The sequence below is a fragment of the Gigantopelta aegis genome, chromosome 3, assembly GCF_016097555.1.
Source record: "Gigantopelta aegis isolate Gae_Host chromosome 3, Gae_host_genome, whole genome shotgun sequence".
Taxonomy (NCBI): domain Eukaryota; kingdom Metazoa; phylum Mollusca; class Gastropoda; order Neomphalida; family Peltospiridae; genus Gigantopelta; species Gigantopelta aegis.
Genome location: NC_054701.1, coordinates 69,008,924 through 69,032,092, shown reverse-complemented (window position 1 = coordinate 69,032,092; position 23,169 = coordinate 69,008,924). Strand labels below are relative to the sequence as shown.

Sequence of the window (23,169 nt, the reverse complement as noted above, 5' to 3'; positions counted from 1 at the left end):
GTTTAAACTAAATAAAACCTGTACATACATATATCACAAAATATTCCCAACCTCAACATATAGATAATCATAATATCTATCATTTCTTGTGTAATCAAGGTGTGAGATGTTTTTCAAATCACATACTTTCACAATTTGATAACTTTGCAAATTAGATGTAAATTAATGAAGGTCACGGCACTACGTTTAATGACATTTAAGCAAAGGTACTACGGTGACACTCCATAATTGACGTATGCATTCATAGTGATCAAACAAAAACATTTCAAAAGCAACTTTACACAGAAAGCTGTCCAGTGTTCAGAAAACCAAAAAACCCTGATACCTACTAGATTATGTTTATGTAAGGATATCCAAAATGACAACATACAACTTTGACGTCATTTCCATTGAAAACGATAGCGCGTCACATATTCTTACGTCATTTGAATATGGGGTATTGGCCGAATGGAATTAATAAAACCCGCTGCATATATACACTTTATTACCCATATGGGCTCAAATATACGGGGTACTATTTTTTCGATCTCTGCACAGTGTGCAGATTGCTTCAACAGTCACTGATTGGCTGCCTTAAAAATCACGACGTTTGGTTGGATGTTTGCCATGGCTGGAACTTCACTTTTATTAATATAATGTTTCCATTCATGAGTCAGATTAGACATACGTTATACGATCTACACAGATTTACAGAATAAAATTGACTCATTTGTTTTGAAAACTTGAATTGGTATATTTTCATAAGCAGCGGCTTTAATAGTATATACAAATAATTATTTCCCAATGCACCAACAGCCGTATAAAGAACGCCGTTATACTATGACGTCAGTTACAGTACGTCATGTAATGCGCAGAAGATTACATGACGTAATGGCTGATGGCTTTGTTGTAGACTGCAAAGGAATTTTTACATTAAAAATCAGTTAAAGTTGACAATGGGTAATAAAGAAAATTACCAACACGCTACGAGAAGTTGCGAATTATCTGTCACTCATTCATTTGGGACAGATAATTGACAATTCCTCGTAGCTCGTTAGTTACTCTAAATAATAGAAGCTAATTAATTTAGACATTAAAATTAAACTTAAATAAGAAGGTTCTCACGCACTTGGGACACATTAAAACGGGTATGAGCAACTAAACATTAACTGTCATCATTCATTATTGAAACAAATTAATGTTTCAGTTGAAGAATTAATGAGGTAATGTCGACACGAAGAAAACAAACGTGGATTTAAAATATCTAAGACCGTATACAGGCTAGAGATTTTCGAAGCTATCTTAGCGAATATTTAACCGAAAAGGTCTGTGGGTATGTTTGAATACCCTGATATAAGTAGTTTATGGAATGGGAGTTTTTAGTTGCCAAATCTATTCCGATTTTTCAAATTTTTAATATTTTTAATAACTATTAAAATCTGGGCCATGAAGGAATTAGGGGTAGGGATAACTAAAATGTTAGTAGTCCAGTCAATATACAAGATAGAATAACAAATAGACCCTTATATTAACGCTACTGGTCTATACTATCTAATAATAAAATTCAAACAATGTAAATATTTTAATTAGGTCAGCAGATGTCAAAAGGTCACCATTTTGGACTGGCGCCATTTTTAGTCAAATTCTCTCTCATTTCTGTAAAATTTTGTTTATCAACTCTTTTAAACTATTTTTGTATACTTCAGTGTACATAGAATACGAAACTAACATATTTAGTTAACTGGTTCTGACATACCATATATTATGGCATGATTGTCAGGATCTGACAGTTTGTCGAAATTGCCAATATTTAAAGGTAGGGGAAACATAATGCCTCATAACTGTGAAACTTTTAACGGTAGGAATATATATTACAACTCAAATAGAAGGTGGTCACATGAAGTAATCACTGATATGCATTTCTGCATGTGTGGTTAATTAATTAAGTCACCAGAGGTCAAAAGGTCACACTATTTTACCGACGCTTCATATTGGTCCGATTTCGTTTGTCAGACTATTCTCTTATTTCTACAAAATGTGGTTTATCAAGTCTTTTAAACAGTTTGTGTATACTTCTAGGCAAATAAAAGAGGAAAACAACAGATATAGTTAGCTGGTTCCGACATAAAATATATAATGGCACGATGTTTGTGATGGAAGTTTGTCGGAATTTCCTATATTTAACGGTGGGGTAAACATAATGCCATATGAATCTAAAAGTTTTAATGGTAGATTTATATATTATGCCACAAATTGTAGACAGTAGCATGATGTAATCATTGATGTTCATTGCTACATGACTGGTTGATCAATTGGGTCAGCAGAGGTCAAAAGGTCATACAAATTAGTAAATACTTGAAAGGTTTGGAATGAGCAATTTTACCCCCATTTGTTTCTGATTCACTTTAAGTGTGAGGGATGGTAGTACGCATATCCGCGGTGTTTATGTCGATTAATATGCTGCAGGTAGGAGTTTTAGCTACATATGTTACTATTGTCGTCTACGGAATTTGATTTGGTAGTATATACCCTTTAGCAGGACCCCGCATATGCATCAAGCACAAATGTAACTGGTAATTTGATACTAGTTGACATTAAATTACATGAATTTACTGGCCAGATGAAACGATATTTTATGAAAACAAACATTAATATGTCACATCTATCGCCAATAGCAGGACTGGTACAGTTAACTGTAATGTTAAACGTTGGATGCACTTCGAAGTGGGACGCACTATAAACATGTTTCTATTATCTATTACAACTGTGTTACTGTCATACACAATTCATTAAAACTGCAGGTGTGTTTGTATGTTTAAACGAAACTATGATAATTAATGCGAGGCGAGAAAGCAGCTTTGAAAAAAAAAAAAATGTCCATGCAAGAAAATCAAAACAAAATCAGGGTGGGTGACAGATCGCTAGATTCATCCCCAGGGCCTGGCAAGCATAAATCTCAGCTCAAAGTCTCTTCCAGTTTTTATAACTTCTTATTTCTTTCTCCTTTTTTTTCCTCTTTTTTTTCTCTTTTTTTTGGCACACATATAGTAGTGTCTATTATGGTTGTATTTATGGAATTCATGTTTGTATGCAATATTTTGTGTGATATCTTATGTGCAGGGTAGACAAATGGGCCTGAGCGTAAAAAGATCCCTACGAAGTACTGCATCAAGTAAGTACAACGAAGGCGGTCAGCAGTGTAGACCAAAAGAGAAGAAGCTATTAATATAGTTGGAAACTGTTAAAAAGGCCTTACGTATTATATTGCATTTTGGCCCAAATCCCACAAATTAGCAAAATTATTATAACTCATTAACAAAATGCAATTTGGTTTATTTTGTTCGGTTTACTATTCTGCATTACCTGATCTGTAGCTTTTAATATTTATTTTACTGAATTCAGTGAAATCTAATGACAAAAGGTTTTGGGTTTTTTTAATTTTCAAACATGTTTCCTATGTTAAATCATAGCATAGTTTTCTTTGTAGGTCATCTCGAGTAATTTATGAGGCATTCATAAAAAGGGTTAAATAAAGTAAATTGGACTTTTGTAATTTCGTAGACATATTTCATACACAGCTTTCACCCTTCTTCTGGTGGATGTAATATATGATCTCAGAAAAAAATCAACTATGGCATACAATATAAAGCGTTTGGAAATATGCAATTAATCCCATTGTAAACAGAATGCGATTCTGCATCTATTTATATTTTGTTCCACAGGTTTTTATTTTATTATTATAGTCTGTCTCAAAATAAATCAAACACAAACAAAACATACATTTTAAATAGTTAAACTCTTCAATTGAACATGGTTAATTGGAATCTTCATCTGATTGAGGTTGTCTATCAACAGATTGAGGACCATATCAATATACCTTTGAAGGGTCTGTATGGACGTTTAATTCATGGTTATAATTATAACATAAAATTAAATAAAATCGATAAAAAAATTCCACTAGCTCAGTGCAGAAGATATTATTGGTCGGTTTATAATATAATGTAGTTTTTATAATATAATGACAGATTTCCCAGTGAAAGGGAAATGACCAAACTATGTCATAGTTCCGTGTATTGTGGGCCGGCTAACAACAAAGTGCACTTTCGCTTAAAAGCATGAAACGTGACACTTATATACTATGACCTATTACGAACATATGGACCCAAGTCAGCAGCAGTTCCTGGTTGCCACAGAGTATCTCTAAATCCCCTACACTTTTCATGTAGGATATTCTTAATAACTTACGAGTGTCTGTATTCATATGTAATGTTCTAACCCAATGTTAATTATAAATATAATTTTGAATAGCTGAGATGCATGCATGCATATATGCTGGGTGATGAGGGGTGCAGGAGTGAGCACAACCATGAAGCAATCATATGTAACATCCACACCAAATATAATTCATGAAACTTGACCCAGATTCCTTGATACTTGATACATTATGAACAGTCAACAGCACCCCCTAGTGGCCATGGGTGGACAACAAAAATCCACCTCCGAAGGAAGTTTCTTATGAATAATTGTATAAGTTTACAATCATACGTACTAGTACCTGCATTCAAAGGTCTCTTTATCATTGAGTATCAATCTTACATTAAATCTAATATGTGGATAGTCAAGACACAAGAGCAGATTCGATGGGAATATTTGGATATAGGCACGTTAATAAAGTAACAGTAACAGTAATTATGCTATTCAAATAATTACAAAATTACTTTTATAAGAAGGGATACAATATGGAGACAAGATGTTAACGGGGAAAGCTACAACATGTATTGTGATTCTTACCAGCGTTTACCTTTGGTATAATTATGTTCTAGACCAGGGAAATCTTCCTTGGAATATAGGGTAGTCTAGTCACGACACAGATTAACCCGATTAAGAATTTCAATATATAGTGGCATATATCATTTAAGATATTTAGCTGCACATGTATGAAGTTTCTGTGGAACATTTTACCCCTCCCAAATATACAGTTCAGTCCATTTCTAATAGGCCGTTTTGCATGCAGTCTAGTGCTACATCCATCCACTCATGTAACCACACTGCAGACTTTGGATGCCACAAGTACAGTATACAGAACTAGATGTCATTATTAGAAGTCCATCACCACCTTTCTGGAGTGGGTGCATTGTGTTCACTTCTTGACTGGTTGATCATATTCCAACTTGGTATGAAGGTCAGAGGTGGTCTGGCTCATGGATTATTTCTATCAGGACAATCTTTCCTTGCTGCGATTAGTTTTAATATTTATAAAAGGAAATGTGTCGATTTCAGCTATGTTGCAGCCCTCTACGTTGCGACCGATTTGGTTTTGGCGACTAAAACATTTGATATTGGGAACCGAACCAAAGTTTATATAAACAGATTAGCAGGAATCACGCTAGGGGACGATTCGGCTGAAATGGTTGCTATATACAACTAAACTTGGCCTTGTTAACTGCGTGGACGAAATTCACATCACTTTCGATTTCGTTGTTTAAGATCACCAATACTACGATCACCGCTAAAACAGACCGCAACTATATATTCACCAAATGACCGAAGTCAAATTTTAAAAAGTAAATATTATCACCGAAAAATAGATTTATCATGTTTGTTGTATTTTTGCGTTATGCACCTTATGAAATACTTTATCCAAAAGAAAAGTAATATTTTTTAACAAAATAGCGTAAGATTCAGGCCCGTAGGCAAGATTTGGAGAAGGGGGGAGGCGTTTAGGCTTATGGTGAGGCACATTTTTCGTTGACGAATATTGAAAAAGAAAGTAACCGGTAGGGGGGTCGGTCGACCCTCCCCCCCCCCCCTCCCCCCGACCCCTCATTGGCTACGGGCCTGAGATTTGTGACACTTAGTGTTATATTATATGAAGGACAGCTATTTTGAGACTGATAGCCTCTTACTTCTTTGTGATTATGTAGGACAGCTTATTTTCCGGGAAGGCGGTGAGCAATACGGAAACATTACTTTTGGTTTCGGGTATGAATCGTCAGTTAACAGGTCATATATGCACCCGGATTCAAATGTGTCGTTGCAGACCAAAACCCCTCCATGTTTCTATTTTATTACAGTGACAAAAACTCAAAGTAAATGTCAAAGGAATGTCGATATATCTACTACTGGTTTCTACTTGCGTTTTCCACGAAAGCGTCATGGCCGGTAAGTACGTGTGTATTTGGCTACTTGGATCATTATCAATGTTCAGGGTAGTATTTAATGGACAAGTACAAATCGGTTCCCTTTTTAGTTTAGACGTTTCATAGTCAGTTTAACTTTAGAGTACCCTGATTCTTTTTACACTGCCCCTCCCCCAGGTACAGCCCTGGTTTTCATGGTAGGTTATTATATAGATTACATGTTTTGTTTACCTTTGTGCTTGCATAATAAGTTAGTTTTTTTGTTTGTTTTTAAAAAACAAAACAGATATGGTACCTGATATTCATTAGCAGGAAATCCATAGGCGAAAAACAATGTCATATGGGAGCATCTGGAGTACATAACAGATGTAGATGGTGACGATTTTCGACTCTTATGTTTATATACTAGAAACAAATTAGTCAATCCTTAATTGGATGTGATATACACTTACCCAACATTCGATCTATGGGCTTGAAATGGTTAGGTGTAAAGTAACTTCCTTGAATTAGTTTTTTCACCTACCGGCAGATACTTGCAATCATCGAAATCAATTCACCTCACGGAGACACCCTTCGGATCTGCCGCTTAATGCAAAATAATCCCTAATGCGAAAGAGAAAATATATTATTTATTATCTTACAGCCTTAAAAATAACATTTTTTTTTTCAGGACAAACCGGCCCAACATTGTTCTTATTGTGCTGAATCCTGCTTTGTTTGTATGCCAGGATACTATGGGCAGCATTGTGATAAAGAATGTTCAAGCTGTAACAAAGAAGAGATATGCGACCGTCAGAATGGAACTTGCGTGAAGCGAGGTAAAAGTGGATATCTCAAAGTTTAACGACACCACTGGCGCACATTAATTAATTAATCATCGGCTATTGGAAAGAAATGTTTTATTTAACGACGTTCTCAACACATTTTATTTACGGTTATATGGCGTCAGACATATGGTTAAGGACCACACAGATATTGAGAGAGGAAACCCGCTGTCCCACTTCATGAGCTACTCTTTTCGATTAGCTGCAAGGGATATTTTATATGCACCATCCCACAGACAGGGTAGTACATACCACGGTCTTTGATATACCACTGGCTGGAACGAGAAATAGCCCAATGGGCCCAATTGGCCCACTGATGGGGGTCGATCCCAGACCGACCGCTCATCGAGCGAGCGCTTTACCACTGGGCTACATCCGGCTATTGAATGTCAAACATTTCATAATTCTGACTCGTAGTCATCAGAGGAAACCCTGCAACATTTTCCTAATGCTGCAAGGGATTTGTTATATGCACCTTGCCACAGACAAGAAGCAGATACCACGGCCTTTGTCCAGTTGTGGTGCAAGTTGTAACGAGAGAAAATCCAATCAGCTGGGGTGATTCGACCCTGCGACGCAAACACCTCAAGCGAGCACTCAACCGACTGAACTAAATCACGCCCCTATATCTCAAAGAGTCTTGTGCGTCGTTGGTCAAAATGAACCTACTCCTGTCAGAGCCGGTTTATCCTAGTAGCATATGTAGCACGTGATACGGGCCCCGCGCTTCAGGGGGCCCGCGGTGAGTCGTACATTTATTTTCCCCAGGTCATTTCCCCTCGATGGGGTTGCAAATAATATATCCTGGGGAGGGGCACCCGCTGGTATTTGTGCTACAGGCCCCGCGAATCCTTAAACCGGATGTGTCTCCTGTGGTACCTAGGACCTTCGGAGATATGGTGAATAGCGCGAGGGAACTATCCCATGCCTATTTTATGTCCACTTCAGGGTACAACATTAAAAGTAAAAAACGTTTTTAATATACTGACTGAATAAATTAACAGGCTACCGTCACAGATACATGAGTATACATGAGTACTAATATTTGAAAATGCAAATGCAATAACACAGTATTAAAGGATCCTAACGTACGCACTGGCAGATGCTTTATTCATTATTACAGTGATAAAACGAGAGTCTGTACGCTTAATTAAAATGCTGAAGGTATAAATGTATTTTGAGAGTAGATTACTTCATAAGTGCAATTTACTTTTGGGTCCACTAAACGTTTTACCTCTCATTTCAGATGTTGCTATAAGTATTGAAAGTGGCTGGGCATACAACTGTATGCTGTGTAATGGTGAATGCAAATCCTGCTTTTCGGGGTGGTACAAAATTAACTGTACACTTGAATGTAACAACTGTGATAAAGATGGATGCGAAAGACTATCTGGTGTTTGCTATAACTGCGCGGGAGGTTATTGTGGGACACACTGCACAGAAAGGTGTCCTGAAAATTGTACAGACAACGGGGTTTGTGACCGAGATTCAAAAGTGTGCCTTGATGGCTGCAAGAAAGGATGGTGGGGAGATCATTGCCATATTCCATGTAGTGAGGGATGTCTTCAACAGGAGTGCACTTTCGATGGGAAAGAATGTAAACATGGTTGTCGAGAAGGATATTATGGAGGCATGTGTAACCATAGGAACTGCAGTAGAAGATGCCAACATTGTGATGTCAATTACAACTGCTTAGAGTGTGTGAACATGTTTTATGGAGAGAAATGTTCAAAGCGATGTAATGATGGGTGCAAGAACGGCGTTTGTTCGAGGGATGGTTCGTGTGTTTGCCGTGACGGATATGTTGGTAACGACTGTTTCTTGAAGGTCCAGAACACGGACTATTATATGACAACTGTTAGGCATTCGGAGTCTTGCAATTGTGTGCCATGCAACGGTCAGTGTAGTGTCTGTCGACCAGGTTGGTATGGTGACGAATGCAAACATCTTTGCACAAACTGCAATAAAGATGGCTGCGAGAAGCAAACAGGTATATGCCACAAGTGTAAAGACGGGTATTATGGGTACAGATGCATTCTCTGTCCAGAGAATTGCTCTCGCATCCAGAATGAGCCGTACTGTCATCCAGAGACAGGAATGTGTCTGCATGGCTGCACGCCAGGGTGGTTTGGTGTTTACTGTAATTCCACATGCAGCCTGGGATGTTTGAACCGAGAATGTAACACTGCAGGAACACAGTGTTTGAACGGCTGCGTCGATGGGCGTTACGGTCGCCTGTGTAATAACACGTGCAGTTCGTACTGTATGAAACAGATATGTCACAATGATGGAACTTGCCTTCAAGGTTGTAAATCAGGATTCTCTGGCGAACACTGTTTAGAACGCACACGTACCCAAACAGGTAACAACGCCACATACAGAAATAAATAAATAAACACACACAAACCACACACAAACCACACACACACACACACACACACACACACACACACACACACATATCTGTCTCTTTAGTATCAAATATATTGTGTGTGGGTTTTTTGGATGCTATTTGCAGTATAAACTCTTGACCTCTTCCATATTTCCACTGGCATGTTCTCCACCTGTAGAACCATATATATCTATATATATATATATACACACACACACACACACACACACACACACACACACACACACACACACATAGATGTGTGTGTGTATATATAGATAGATAGATAGATAGATATTCACATTCCATATATTTGTTTCTTATTTCAGATTACATTAGTAAAATGGACTTGCTAATCGGCGGTTTGTCCAGCCTTGTAATATTCATTGTGATCGCTATTGTGGTCGTCTGCTGTTTACGAAGGTAAAGTTGTAATATAGTATGATATTTACGTAAAATGTGTACTTAAGCCGAGTGTTCTTTTGAATTACCGTAATAGGTAATGTGAAGTAAAGCCCAGTTTAAAGAATGCAATTAATTAGCAGATGGATTATTACATAGGCCGATACCTTAGAGTTCAGTTCAGTATATGGGATTAATGAGGTATTGAAAGCGAGGGTGTGCGGGGGGGGGGGGGGGGGGGGGGGGGGGGCGGGTTTCGGGGGTCCACACCCTCCATGCTCAAGCACATTTTCTTTTTTTTCGATATATTTTCCGGGTAAGCAAGACTGGACCCTCGTATAAACTTCGGTCGCCACTGTCTAACCTCCCCCCCCACCCCCCACCCCCACCCCCCACCCCCACCCCCCACCCCCCACCAGGTAAAATACTTGCGCCCGCGCCTGTATTGTTGTAGTTTGAGTAAACCGATTCAGTTTCGATATCTCTGTACGTTTTGCTAGTAAGATTAATTAAACTTATGTCTATGTATACTTAATGCTAGGTTCACACTACCAACTGTCACGACGAAGTTGGCCACGTTTCTGCTCGCATGACATTTACTACTGTCCTGTGATAGTCTGAGTGCTCTTACAACTCAATTTTCATAGTATACGATGGTTGTCATACCAGATTAACAAATTGCATGTAGCTGGCCAACTTCGTCGCAACAGTTGACAGTCTGATCCTAGCATTATACTCAGTTCGTAATGTCCAGGTGTTGAGAGCTAATTCAACAATCGTTTATCATGAAAGTTTGCTTGTACTTGTTATTTCAGAAAAAGATCAAAAGCAATGGATGGAGTTGAAGTGAGGGAGCCCACAAGACACGAGACGGCGAGTCAGCACCATGATGAACAAATTGATGACATCAGATCACTGCGAAGTGAATCGGCGAGTTCGGATCACTACGATTACATAGACGATAACGACTTGCACAGCATTTCCGACTCCACCGCCGAAAACATCCGCACATCTCCATCAGCACAGTATCTGCATCCCCAGATAGAGCGGGATGATTTTAACATCTTGGTTGATCAAAATGAACAATGTTCGCTTGATATTCACAGAGTTTACTCGTCAGCTTATTTACATCCTGTTCTAGAACAGTGCGATCATATTGATAATGTCAGTATATGCAATCACGCTGAAGACTTTCCAAATGGGAATCATTGCTTTCAGTCAACAGTTTAGCTATATCTTCATATATAGTGAAAAACACGACAGTCCATGGTTCCAGCGTAGCTACATTATTTTATAGCTCTAGCATAATGAGAATGAATGAAGTTTGTTTTGTTTAACGACACAACTAAATCACATTGATTTATGAATCGTCGGCTATTGGATGTCGAACATTTGGTAATTCTGACTCGTAGTCATCAGAGGAAACCCGCTACATTTTTCTTAATGCAGCAAGGTATCTTTTATATGTACTTTGCCACAGACAGGAAAGCACATACCACGGTCTTTGGAAAGTTGTGGTGCACTGGTTGGAATGAGAAAAAATCCCAATCAGTTGAATGTATCCACCGAGATGGTTTGGTCTTGCGACGCAATCACCTCGGGCGAGCGCTCAACCGACTGAGCTAAATCCCGCCCGAGAATGAATGAATGAATGTTTGACGACACCCTAGCACGAAAAATGCATCGGCTATTGGGTGTTAAATTAGGGTTAATGCAAAACAGTTTGTGATAGCATGAAGAGAAGATAGACGACACTATTTTTCCAATAATTTTACATAGTTGCATTGTACACTGTATGTATTATTCACATTGTTCAAGATACACAGGAGATAATAACTGCTCCACTTACATTTCAATAGTTTGCTGACGATAGACTGAAGGTATTTGACCTGACAGTCTAGAAGCATTGAGTCTAATATGAACCAGATAGATGGAATAGATGTTTAACGACATCCCAGCACTAAAAATACATCGACTATTGGGTGTCAAAATATGGTAAATGTAAACATTACATTATGAACCACATCAATATAAAAATTCAACAGTTAAATAACACAGTGTAAAGAACTGTGCAAAAAATACAAATATCACAGATATATAAACTTAAAATTTAGAATAAAAATCCGTATCACGTAAAATTATAATAAAAGTTCCGGATTGAATCGAACGGATTCCGTCACATTTTATATGAACCAAACCAAGAAATAAATAGTACTAAGCAATGTGTTTCTTTGGATAGTTCCCTGATGTAGTTAGAAACAGCATACTGAAAGTCCTCGGGTGTCTTATGGTTGTTATTTATTATAGTCAAAAATCAAGATCCCCACCATTTTGGTCATACAATACAAGATTTATCTGGCATAAAATGCAACTACATATCATATTTCAGTTCATTCATGATAATTTTGCACAATTATATAACAAACTAATGCATACAATACAACTACCACTTCTGGTATACCAAATACCATGGTATGTGCTGTCCTGTATGTGGGAAGGTGCATAATAAAAAATATCACTTGTTGCTAATGGCAATGTGTAGTGGATTTCCTCTGAGACTGTCACAACTGTCAAATGTTTAACATCCAATAGCCCATGATTAATTAATTAATGTAATCTTGTTAAACAAAACAAAAATTACAATATAATTACATACAATAGTTAGGTTCAGGGATACAGGGCAGGGGGCGAATTTAACTACAGATGTAAGTACTTTCACACTGACACACTATTCATCATCATCCACGTAACTAATTGCCCATACGGAATATGCCATCTGGAGTGCTGTTGACATGGCTGGTATATCAACATATGACTGCTGCATGAATATCGAGGCTCTTTACAGCCAAACAGTTTGGACATCTGGTGAAAATCCAAATGTACTTTTCAAAAATAACTCCTTCATATTCCAAATAATTAGCCTTTAAACAGAGATTTGTTAACAAAGCTACAAGCCAACTCCTTCAGGGCTAAAATGGATGCCTTTTTTCAGCCATACAAAATAGAATACACAGGGAACTGGGGACCTTTTAATATGTTGTTACTTACTACATCAGGGAACTATTCTGAACCCCTCCCCCATCTTAGTACTATTTATTTCCGGGTCAAACCCTAATGTTTCTGAACTATGACCTATTGTTATACTGGGACTTCCCATTCTTACACTGAACAAGACTAATGACTTCATTGTTGGTAGAAAGCTAAACATGCTAATGTAGATTATAATTTTAAATACATCTTATTTTCGATTTAATTATTAAATTTGATTGTGAAGTACCGTGCGTTTTGCTTTATTTTGACTGTCATAATTTATGGAATGATTTTCTGAGAGTGCATCATTACAACGGTTGTCTATCATGAACCATCAGTGGCCTGTCAACTAAAGGCAATCGTAATCCAGAGCATGTATAAAAGTGTTAGATCTTGTGTAATGTTAAATGGGAAGTTGTCAGACCTTTTCAAAAATGAGATCGGACTGATGCAGGGAGAAATCTTGTCGCCGACATTGTATTCCCTCTATGTGAGGAATAAAGAAAATTATTTCATGGAAAATTCGTGTCCAGATTTTGAGCTGACAGAATTAAGTTTATTTTTGCTTTTATATTCTGATGATATGGTAATATTTTCAAAAGGTGTCGAAGGGCTCCACGCTATGTTAAATACTTTAAGTTCATACAATAAGAAGTGGAAATTGTGTCTCAATGAAAGAAAAACAAATATTGTGGTATTTAGGAAAGGAGGTCATCTGAAAGAATGAAAAATGGTATTATAATGGTATTAAGATTAACACCGTCGATCAATTTTGTTATCTTCGTAGGCATCTAATGCTCCACATTAATACTTCCCTTAGTTTGTTTGAAACGTACATTAAGACTGTTATTCTACATTGCTGCGAAACTTGGGGGTCTCGTAAGGCAGAATCCATAGAAAAGTTACACTTAGAATTTTGTAAAGATGTTTTAAAAGTTAACAATTCGACTCCAAGTATCTTCATATGACTTGGCCATTGAGGTTGGGCGTTACAACAACACTCAGCGTAGCGATAGATTATGTATTGTCTGTGATATGAACGAAATTGAAGACGAGTTCCATGTTATCTTAAGTTGACCTTTCTTTGATGACCTAAGACTTTTATATATAAACAAATATTATTGGGCCTATCCATTCATGTCTAAGTTGGTTTCATTATTTAATTCCTCTAGTAAAAATAACCTACGGCGATTGGGTAATTTTCTACATAATGTATGTAAAAGACGACAAAACACCCATAATTGATTTTCCTGTGTTCAGATATATACGATCAACTATTACTGGTTTTATAACGTGCACGTTGTGAGCGAGGCATCTCAATGGAGCTGGATATTGGGGTACAGAGATTTGTTTAATAATCTTTGGGTACTTATATTTTCAGTGGATAAGGGATACATTATCAAGGGAGTTATGTCTGCTGTAAACGTAGTTCCAGTCCAGTGTGATGCTCTGTTCACAACGCTTCCCCTAAAATTAAAATTACTTCTACTATATTAGCTACTATCCATCCGTTCATTAATGCCTGCGTGCATTAGACTCCGTTCGAAATGTGTATGCTGTTGTTTTATGCCGAAGAACCTCGGGTTCAAGGCTGAAGTAAAGAATTGAAACTGAATCGCGGAGAACCTCGGAGGATGTGTCCAAGAAAGTCGTACTTGAACCTTCAGTTGATGTAAGCACGAGTCAGATGGTTGATTGATTGATTGTGCGGATCACAGACAACTCAATCGGTTTTGTAAGTTTAATGACGTGATTTAATTTTAAAATGGCGTGTATGTATTTTTTTATATTTTTTTTTTATTATTTTGTGGCATGTTTATAAAAATTAAATTATCACACTCGAGCTACGATCGCACGAAATTATCAAATTAGTTTGAGGGGTGTCGTTATTGAAATTAGTTTGACAATTGTATCTCTCGCTCGTGCTCGGGGAATAACAATTCGTACAATGTTCATACAATTCTCATTGTTATTTAATAATGTGTGTGTGTGTGTGTGTGTGTGTGTGTGTGTGTGTGTGTGTGTGTGTGTGTGTGTGTGTGTGTGTGAGAGAGAGAGAGAGATACTACACGCATAATCAACTCTGAACATTTATTTTTAATAAGAATTATGAGCTACATTCATGTGAAATGTCCGAGTTAGCAAATCCGTATTTAGATTGATTGCGTTTCATCTGTGTTGGGTGTGGCGGCAACGCCCCCCCCCCCCCCCAAACCCGCTTTCACTGCATATCAAATGGCCAACATTGTATTTGATTCTGCATCCCACAGACAGGATAGCATATACCACGGCTTTTGATATCGTGGTGCACTGGCTAGAACGAGAAATAGCCCGATACCCTCAAGAAAGCACTTTACCACTGGGCTACGTAACAACACCCCCCCCCCCGGCCCCCCCCCCCCCCCCCCCCCCCCCCCGAAAAACAAAAAATAAAGACGAAACAATTATGCAAATCATTATACAATCCTATAAAAATCACAAATCATATAAAGGAATATCCAATTGTGGTGAACTTTGTTTAGGTGTAAATATGTTTGCCTTTCTTATGGTAGTTGTATCGGTTAAAGAAAATACTTTTGTAAACTGACATAGTGGGCGATTCAGTATTTTGTAACGCGGAGCTGTATTTTCCAACTGAATATACTGGTTTATATTAGGGTTAAGCCTAAAATAATGCTCGAGGGGGGGGGGAGGGGGAGGGGGTAGTAAAACGAGAATTACTGTCTTCTCAAGTAAGATAAAAATCGCAGTTGTATTTTGAGGGCAGTTGCGCCCACCTATCAGGTGAGCTTCGTATTGTCGAAAGCTGCGCAATGCTGTCTAATATATTTTGATCTAAAAGCACTATATGTTTGTATTTTGTAATAAATATGCTACATCTAATACAGTGCATGGCCTCTTCGCTCCATACCTTGTGTAAATTCAGCCAGCCGTTTGACGCTGAGACTTGCTAAACTGCTTTTAACACTGCACATTGGACGGGCCTTTCATGACACAAAACGATAAGCCCTGTTGATATAGTTATCTATAGCAATTCGTGCAATCTGTTCTCGTCTCTCAAACTGAAGCACGTCATGTGATGGAATTTTCTAACATGCTGAAAAAAATGAAGTGGTCTTTTCTTCGTAGGAAATGACTCATTCTCGAGTGGTAGGTAGAACTTCACCAAATAGAATCTCATCGGGTCAAAGTTTGGGGTGCACCCAACGTTTCATTCCACCATTAACACTGTCCTGCCGTTGATGATATATACATGATAGGGTTAGTTTTCATAGAATGTTGTTTCAACTGGCATGTAAATTCCTGTAATTTAACATCAACTATTGTCAATGTACCAGCTACTATTGTGCTTGAAACGTGGAATGCTGCTACTAAAACAGGATAACTTTTTTCTTTGGAAATATGGCAGTCGAAGTAGCTTCCCATTATATCTGAAACGAGCGGCTTAACGTTTTCGAAATTGGGCCTTCATGGGGTTGCAAATAAGTATGCCAGCTCACACAACACTGTATTTGGTGTCAAATGTTTACCTAAAATTACATTTTATATCACTATTAATTTATATGGTTGATTATCTTTATCTTTTGTGAAGTGATCCGGAATTGGCGTATCACCTGTATGTGACTTATATTGAGCTACAAGGTGTCATTGTCAGTTGTGGTTGTTAAGGGGATATTCATGAGTTTGCTGCAATTTTTAAGATGTTATCGATTAACAGAGACTTTTTTAACGATTGTAATTACATATCAAATATTTTTTTTTTCATTAAATATTAGTGGCTGTATATTAAATGTGTTTCTGGTCGTTCTAATGTCATTTTATTTTCTGAAATATGTTTTTTTCGTACGTACGTAAATATTTGAAGACAAAATCCAGTTTGAGCTTCTTACAAATATTAAGACGACCAGAAACACATTGAATATACAGACATTGATATTCTAAACAATAAACATATATATAATATGTACGTTTAATCGTAGAAATATTGTAGTAGTCGGAAACATCTTACAATGCAGCAAACTCAGGAATGTCCCTTTAAGATGTTGCTAGATATGACCGTTATGCATGACTTCCTGTGCTGATAAGCGTATACAGCCGGGCCACGAGCCTCGATGGTCGCCTCAATCATAACCGTACGAGACGGGGCTGGAGCAAAACCTCAAAATCGGGCAAAAATGATGAGATATTCGTGCAAAATGTGCTAACCTGAGAACTTAATACCATGTATTTCCATCATTCTACCCTCAAAATTAGTTATAATCCATGTAAAAATCCGTAGTTATTCGTTTGTAACCCTATATAGCTGTTTGGTAGTATTGCTAATATGAATAAGTGGAGTTATCCAGATTCGGGCATTTTAGTTTAATTGGAGCAAAAATTAGCCTGACACCCCCCCCCCCCCCCCCCCCCCTACACAAATGGGAGCCCGTACGCTTATGGCCTCAACCCTTCTCGGCATGCCTCTGGTGAGGCATCTAGTGTGTTTCTGGGGTAGGTTTTGCCGCTCGTAGTACAGTTCCTGTAGACTTGTGAGTCCAGCTTCTGTATCTTGCATCCCAAGACAAACCCTTACCATAGTTTGACACCCAATAGCCGATTTATATTTCGTGATGGGATGTCGTTAAACATTCATGCATTCATTCATTCCCAAGACAAACCCAAACCCCAACAAATTTCATTATTACCTTTGTGTATTTTGACATGTTATATCGTTTTTAAACATACCCATCCCCCAATTTAAAAACCTTTTTGTTAATTTTAAAGGATTTTATTATTATTATTATTTTTCTTTTTTTGCTGTTATTTTTTCCTCACTGATGAGATATTCGGGCAAAATGTGCTAACCTGAGACCTCAGTACCATGTATTTCCATCATTCTACCCTCAAAATTAGTTGTAATCCATGTCAAAATTAGTAATTATTCGTTTGCAACCCTATATAGCTGTTTGGTAGTAATGCTAATATGAAAAATGGTGTTATCCAGATTCGGGCATTTTAGTTTAATTGGAGCAAAAATTAGCCTGCCCCCCCCCCCCCCCCCCCCCCCTACACAAATGGGAGCCCGTACGCCTATGGCCTCAACCCTTCTCGGCATGCCTCTGGTGAGGCATCTAGTGTGTTTCTGGGGTAGGTTTTGCCGCTCGTAGTACAATTCCTGTAGATTGGCTTCTGTATCTTGCATCCCAAGACAAACCCTTACCATAGTTTGACACCCAATAGCCGATTTATATTTCGTGATGGGGTGTCGTTAAACATTCATGTATTCATTCATTCATTCATTCATTCATTCATACAAATTTCATTATTACCTTTGGGCATTTTGATATGTTATATCGTTTTTAAGCACTCCCATCCCCCAATTTTTAAACTTTTTTTGTTAACTTTTTTTTTCTTTTTGTTTTTGCTATTGTTTTTCCTCTCTGGTTTTACATGATCCCAATAATTTGTTTTATTTCAAATACAATATAAGGGCGCAGACCCTAGTTTTAACCCGTAAACAAATGACACTAAGTTTAGTTCATTTACAAACCTGTAACTCATTTGGATAAAGTTATAATAGAGTGAAAGAGAAGTCTGTGACAGGAAACAGGAAATACCCTTTAAAATAGACTAGAACTCGAATCACTATACCGCTATTTCTCAGACGCACGTGCGTTTTTAAAAATATGAAAAATGCAATTTGTTGGTACTACGAACACCAGGATGACCAGAAACACTTCGGTTGTACAGAAATGAATAATGTAAAGAATATAATATAAGTAATGTTTGATTTCAGTGACCATAAACAGCTGTAATAGTGAAAACATATGCTGTAGTGTTTAAAAGCTAGGGTCTGTCCCTTTAAAATTAAATATTGCATTGAGTTCCGTCATTTGTGATCATTGCAGCAACAATTGTGATATTCGATTTTCTTTTAAATACTGAGTGGCATAGAGATACATGCAATGTGTTACATCATGATTATCCTAAACAAATTCTATTGTTCGAAGAGTGAGAGACGACATTTATATGTGCCACTCTACACAGCTTGTGATGGTCGAAATATCATTATAGGAAATTGGTTTTTGAACTGATTTTCTGAAACTGTAATAAAACATAATTATGCTGAATTTTACCCCATACAAAACATGCATGTACCTATGTGTCGTGTGATATTTTAGCAGATGTAATGAAAATTAATTTAATATTACACATTAAAGAGACTGACGTTCCTAGCAACGGTGCTAAGAATTAGACAATAACTAACGAGCTACGATGAATTACGGATTATCTGCCTCGAGTGAATTAATGCTGTAAAACCGAGCCTTTGACATTGCAAACATGGATGATGAAGAGAATAATGGCGAAGCCGCAGTATTTCCATTTCGGTATGGGATTACTTGACAGGGCCGTGCTCCACGCTTGCTGTATCACCCGAGCCCGGGACACGGAACCTGCATTGTATACCGGGTAATCATCCCCATGTAGCTTCATGCACTCGGGAGACGCCCCCTAATCACATCCGTGAAGTGACTGAAACTCGGTGTATGTGGTCTTACACTGGGTTGGAGCCGGTAGTGACACCATTGGCTCAGGTGGTTTACGGATCCAGTACCTACCAGCCTCAAGGTACAGAAAGTTGACACTAGATGCTTTTTAAAATAATATTACAACTGGAAGTGTTAAGTTGACAGAATCAATACTTGTTTGTGTTAATTGTCATACATTCATGCGTACACGTTGTAATTAGGGATTTTTTTAATGACAACTTTTTACAGATTTACTGTTTAAAAGTTATCACATTCATTTAAAACTAATGGAATGACGAGGGGGTGGGGCCAATCACGATTTCCCATGTGTTTTTTAATCAAATACTGATGTCTATCCCTAAAAGATAGTCATTAATGTTATCTTTAATAGCTTTATTAATACTGACACCATAAGCATGCTGATTAAAACATAATAAATAAAAATAGAAGACACCCTAAATCCTTTGACTGTGGTCCTTTTTTTTTGCGTTACTACGTCCTAATGCGGCGAATTGAGATTTGAGTTCTTTTTATTTAAATATTCGAACAGGACAATAGTATATGATGATTTAATTGTTTATTAAAGTGACAATGACAATATATACTGAACAAAATAAGAAACTTCCGCTAACTTTGCATGAACATAACTTGATGAAAACAAACCGGGGGAATAATTGTTATATATGCGTTTAAAGAGTGTTCCATGATGCATCGTTTGGTGCAAAAATCATGGTCATAGGTTAACAGAAACTGGGAGAAATTTTGACCAAGTGTGGTAGGGGTTACAAAAAAAACCCCACCCACTTAATAACGGGTATGACCACTTCTTGAATTGACCACTGCAGTGCATCGCAGCTGCATGGAATTGACTAAAGTGTTGATTTCTGCCTGTGGAATATTGTTCCATTCCTGAATGAGCGCTTGACGAAGTTCGTTGACGTTAGCGGGTGGGTTGGGACGACGCCTCAATCGTCTGTCCAGACTATCCCAGACAAGCTCGATGGGGTTGAGATCAGGACTTTTAGCGGGCCAGTCATCAATGAAATCAATGTTATTTGTCCTAAGAAAATTTACAGTGTCTCTAGTTGTATGAGAGGTGACATTATCATGCTGAAAAATCGAGATGTTGGCGTTGTTATGGAACAGAGAAATGACGTGATGAGCGAGAATGTCGTCGCGGTAACGTTGAACATTTAAATTGCCATCAGTGACGACTAGTGGTGAACGATAACCATGGGCAATGGCTGCCCAGACCATGACAGAACCCCCTCCCCCGAAACGATCTCGTTCAAGAAAACAACAGTCAGCATAGCGTTCATTTCTCCTACGGTAGACGCGCACCCTGCCATCACCACGTTGTAAAGAAAATCTGGATTCATCCGAAAACAGAACGGTATTCCAGCGTCGCCGTATCCAACGAGTGTGTACACGTGCCCAATTAAGACGATGACGTTGCGTTAAAACGCATCCTACGTCAGGACGTCGTGCATGTAAAGCGTTCTCTCGCAGACGATTACGAACAGTTTGCTCACTGATTCGGTTATTATGAAGCCTAAGTGTGTTAGCAGCAGTAGCAGTGGCAGTTTGGAATCGATTGCGCAAATGCGTGTTCATGATATAGCGGTCTTGACCACGCGTTGTAACACGCGGACGTCCACGACATGGCAATTCGTTGGTGCTTCCTGTCGTTCGAAATCTTACGCGAACATTTCGTATCGCTCGACTAGAACTCCCAACATGCCTTGCAACGTCGACATGCCAGCATCAAGCATGCCAATCGCCCGTTCGCGTAAATTATTGGGTATTCTTGGCATACTAAAAATGCTACAATGTAAAAAACGTTATTTTGTTTTACACATTTTGAAGCGTTTTTGTTCACTTGACAACAATGTCAGTAAGACAAGTAAAACAAATTGACCGAATACCACACGGGACATGTCGAACCATGCATGCACGTGCAAATTGAATTTCACGTTGTCGACGATTAACAGTGCAAACATAATCGATAAAATTCATGAATCCTGATAATACAGCTCAAGGCTAATACTACCTATATAATTTCATTACACAATGAATTCTTTAACACAAAAAATACTATATGTACAAATCGGAAGGTCTAATAAATCGTTTATAAAAATAATGCTTTTACCAATATAGGTTTATACAAAAATGGTTTATGATCTATTCATATGTTACTGTTAAGCCATATATTTGTTCCAAGTATGTCTTCTACATTATTCGGATTTTATTTTTGTTGTATTTCTGCCCAACTTTCCAGAGTATCTTTCCAAGACATATTTTTAATGTGCAATGTTTCACGAACAATAAAATTATCCCCATATAAGATTAGATCCTTTGTGGATATACCTGTAATGATGATAACTAGTTTAACGTGCCCATTTACCACTAGGGTTTCGAACACGCCCATCCCGAGTCCGACCTCCGATAAGATCGGTGGCCTGACTCGGGATGGGGGGGAGGGGGTAGTGTTGAAAATGGGCAGAATTTTGAAACTAGCAATTAGTAAAAAGGTTAATAGTATAATTTAAAAAAAAAGAGAAAAACATTACAAGCCAAAAATAAAAAAGAATTGACTGCTCGGCCGAATATTTATATAATTTGGAGCATTTTAGGACAGTCCAAAAATAAGTCGAGAGCACAGGCGAGAGCGTCCAGCTTCATCGAGAGTTAGCTTGGAAGTGGATATACCTGTAACTGATTTAAATAGGGTTATCCATTTTGAGTTTTCTTGAAACAATCTTCGAACCCATACACATTTTAAAGCTATAACAAAATTATCTATAGTTATCATTTTTATACCACCATTTTTGTAGTCTTGTGTTATTAATGTTCGTTTTATCTTTTCTGGTTTATTCTCCCAAATAAATTTTAAAAATAATGTATTCAGATGTTTTATTACTTTTTTGTTTGGGTTTGGTAATACCATTAAAAGGTGTGTTAACTTCAGTATTACTAAGGCTTTTAGAAGCGTGACTCGCCCTAAAATAGTTAAATTTTCTCACTGACTATATTTTTATTAACTTTTGCATTTCCAATATTTTAGGGTCATAGTTGAGTTAACCAATATGTTCTAACATGACTGGGAATTTAATTCCAAGTAGTTTAAATTCAGTTGCCCCCCAGTCTAGTTTCCATCTAGTATGGTGAAAAACATCTTTAGAAAACTTTTTACTGCCTATCCAGATAGCACTTGATTTTGAATAATTTATTTTTAAGCCTGAAGTATGAGCATAGTTATCTAGAACTCTTAGCGTACTATGAAGAGACTCTGGTGAGCATCAAGAATGAAACTGGTATCATCATCCGCATATTGGGATATTAAATATTCTTCTCCATCTATAGTTATACCTTTAATTGATGTACAATTTCTAACAAGAATTGCTAGAATTTCAGCGCATATAATAAACATATATGGCGACAATGGGTCCCCTTATCTGCGTCCCATTTCTAAATGAAATGGTTCAGACAAAAACCCATTTTGCATTACCCGAGATAAAGAATTGTTATATAAAGTTTTGATCCAATCTTTAATAGAAGTTTTAAAGTTAAATATGTCTAGTGCTTTATTTATAGAAGACCATGATACTGAGTCGAATGCTTTTTCAAAATCTACTAGTAACAGCAACCCAGGTATGTTACGTTTGATTGTGATAGTGTTTATTCATCAGATAGGTAAGGTACAGCCCATTTCGATACCATTTAAAGGGACATTCCTGAGTTGGTTGCAATTTTTAAGATGTTATCGACTAACAGAAACTTTTAAAGATTATAATTATATATCAAATATATTTTTCTGCATAACTTATTAGTGGCTGTATATTAAACGTGTTTCTGATCGTTCTAATATTTGCACTATATTAACTTTCATTTTA

General features: G+C 37.5%; 1 protein-coding gene across 1 annotated transcript; it reads left to right on the top strand.

The window, feature by feature from the left end:
• Positions 1 to 5,943: 5,943 nt before the first annotated feature.
• On the top strand, positions 5,944 to 11,101 carry LOC121392034 (multiple epidermal growth factor-like domains protein 10). Its single transcript, XM_041523440.1, has 5 exons — positions 5,944 to 6,141; positions 6,790 to 6,937; positions 8,190 to 9,305; positions 9,665 to 9,758; positions 10,553 to 11,101. Exons 1-5 carry the CDS (start codon positions 6,073 to 6,075, stop codon positions 10,965 to 10,967), a joined length of 1,842 nt encoding a protein of 613 aa, XP_041379374.1. The 5' UTR covers positions 5,944 to 6,072; the 3' UTR covers positions 10,968 to 11,101.
• The last annotated feature ends 12,068 nt before the right edge of the window (positions 11,102 to 23,169 follow it).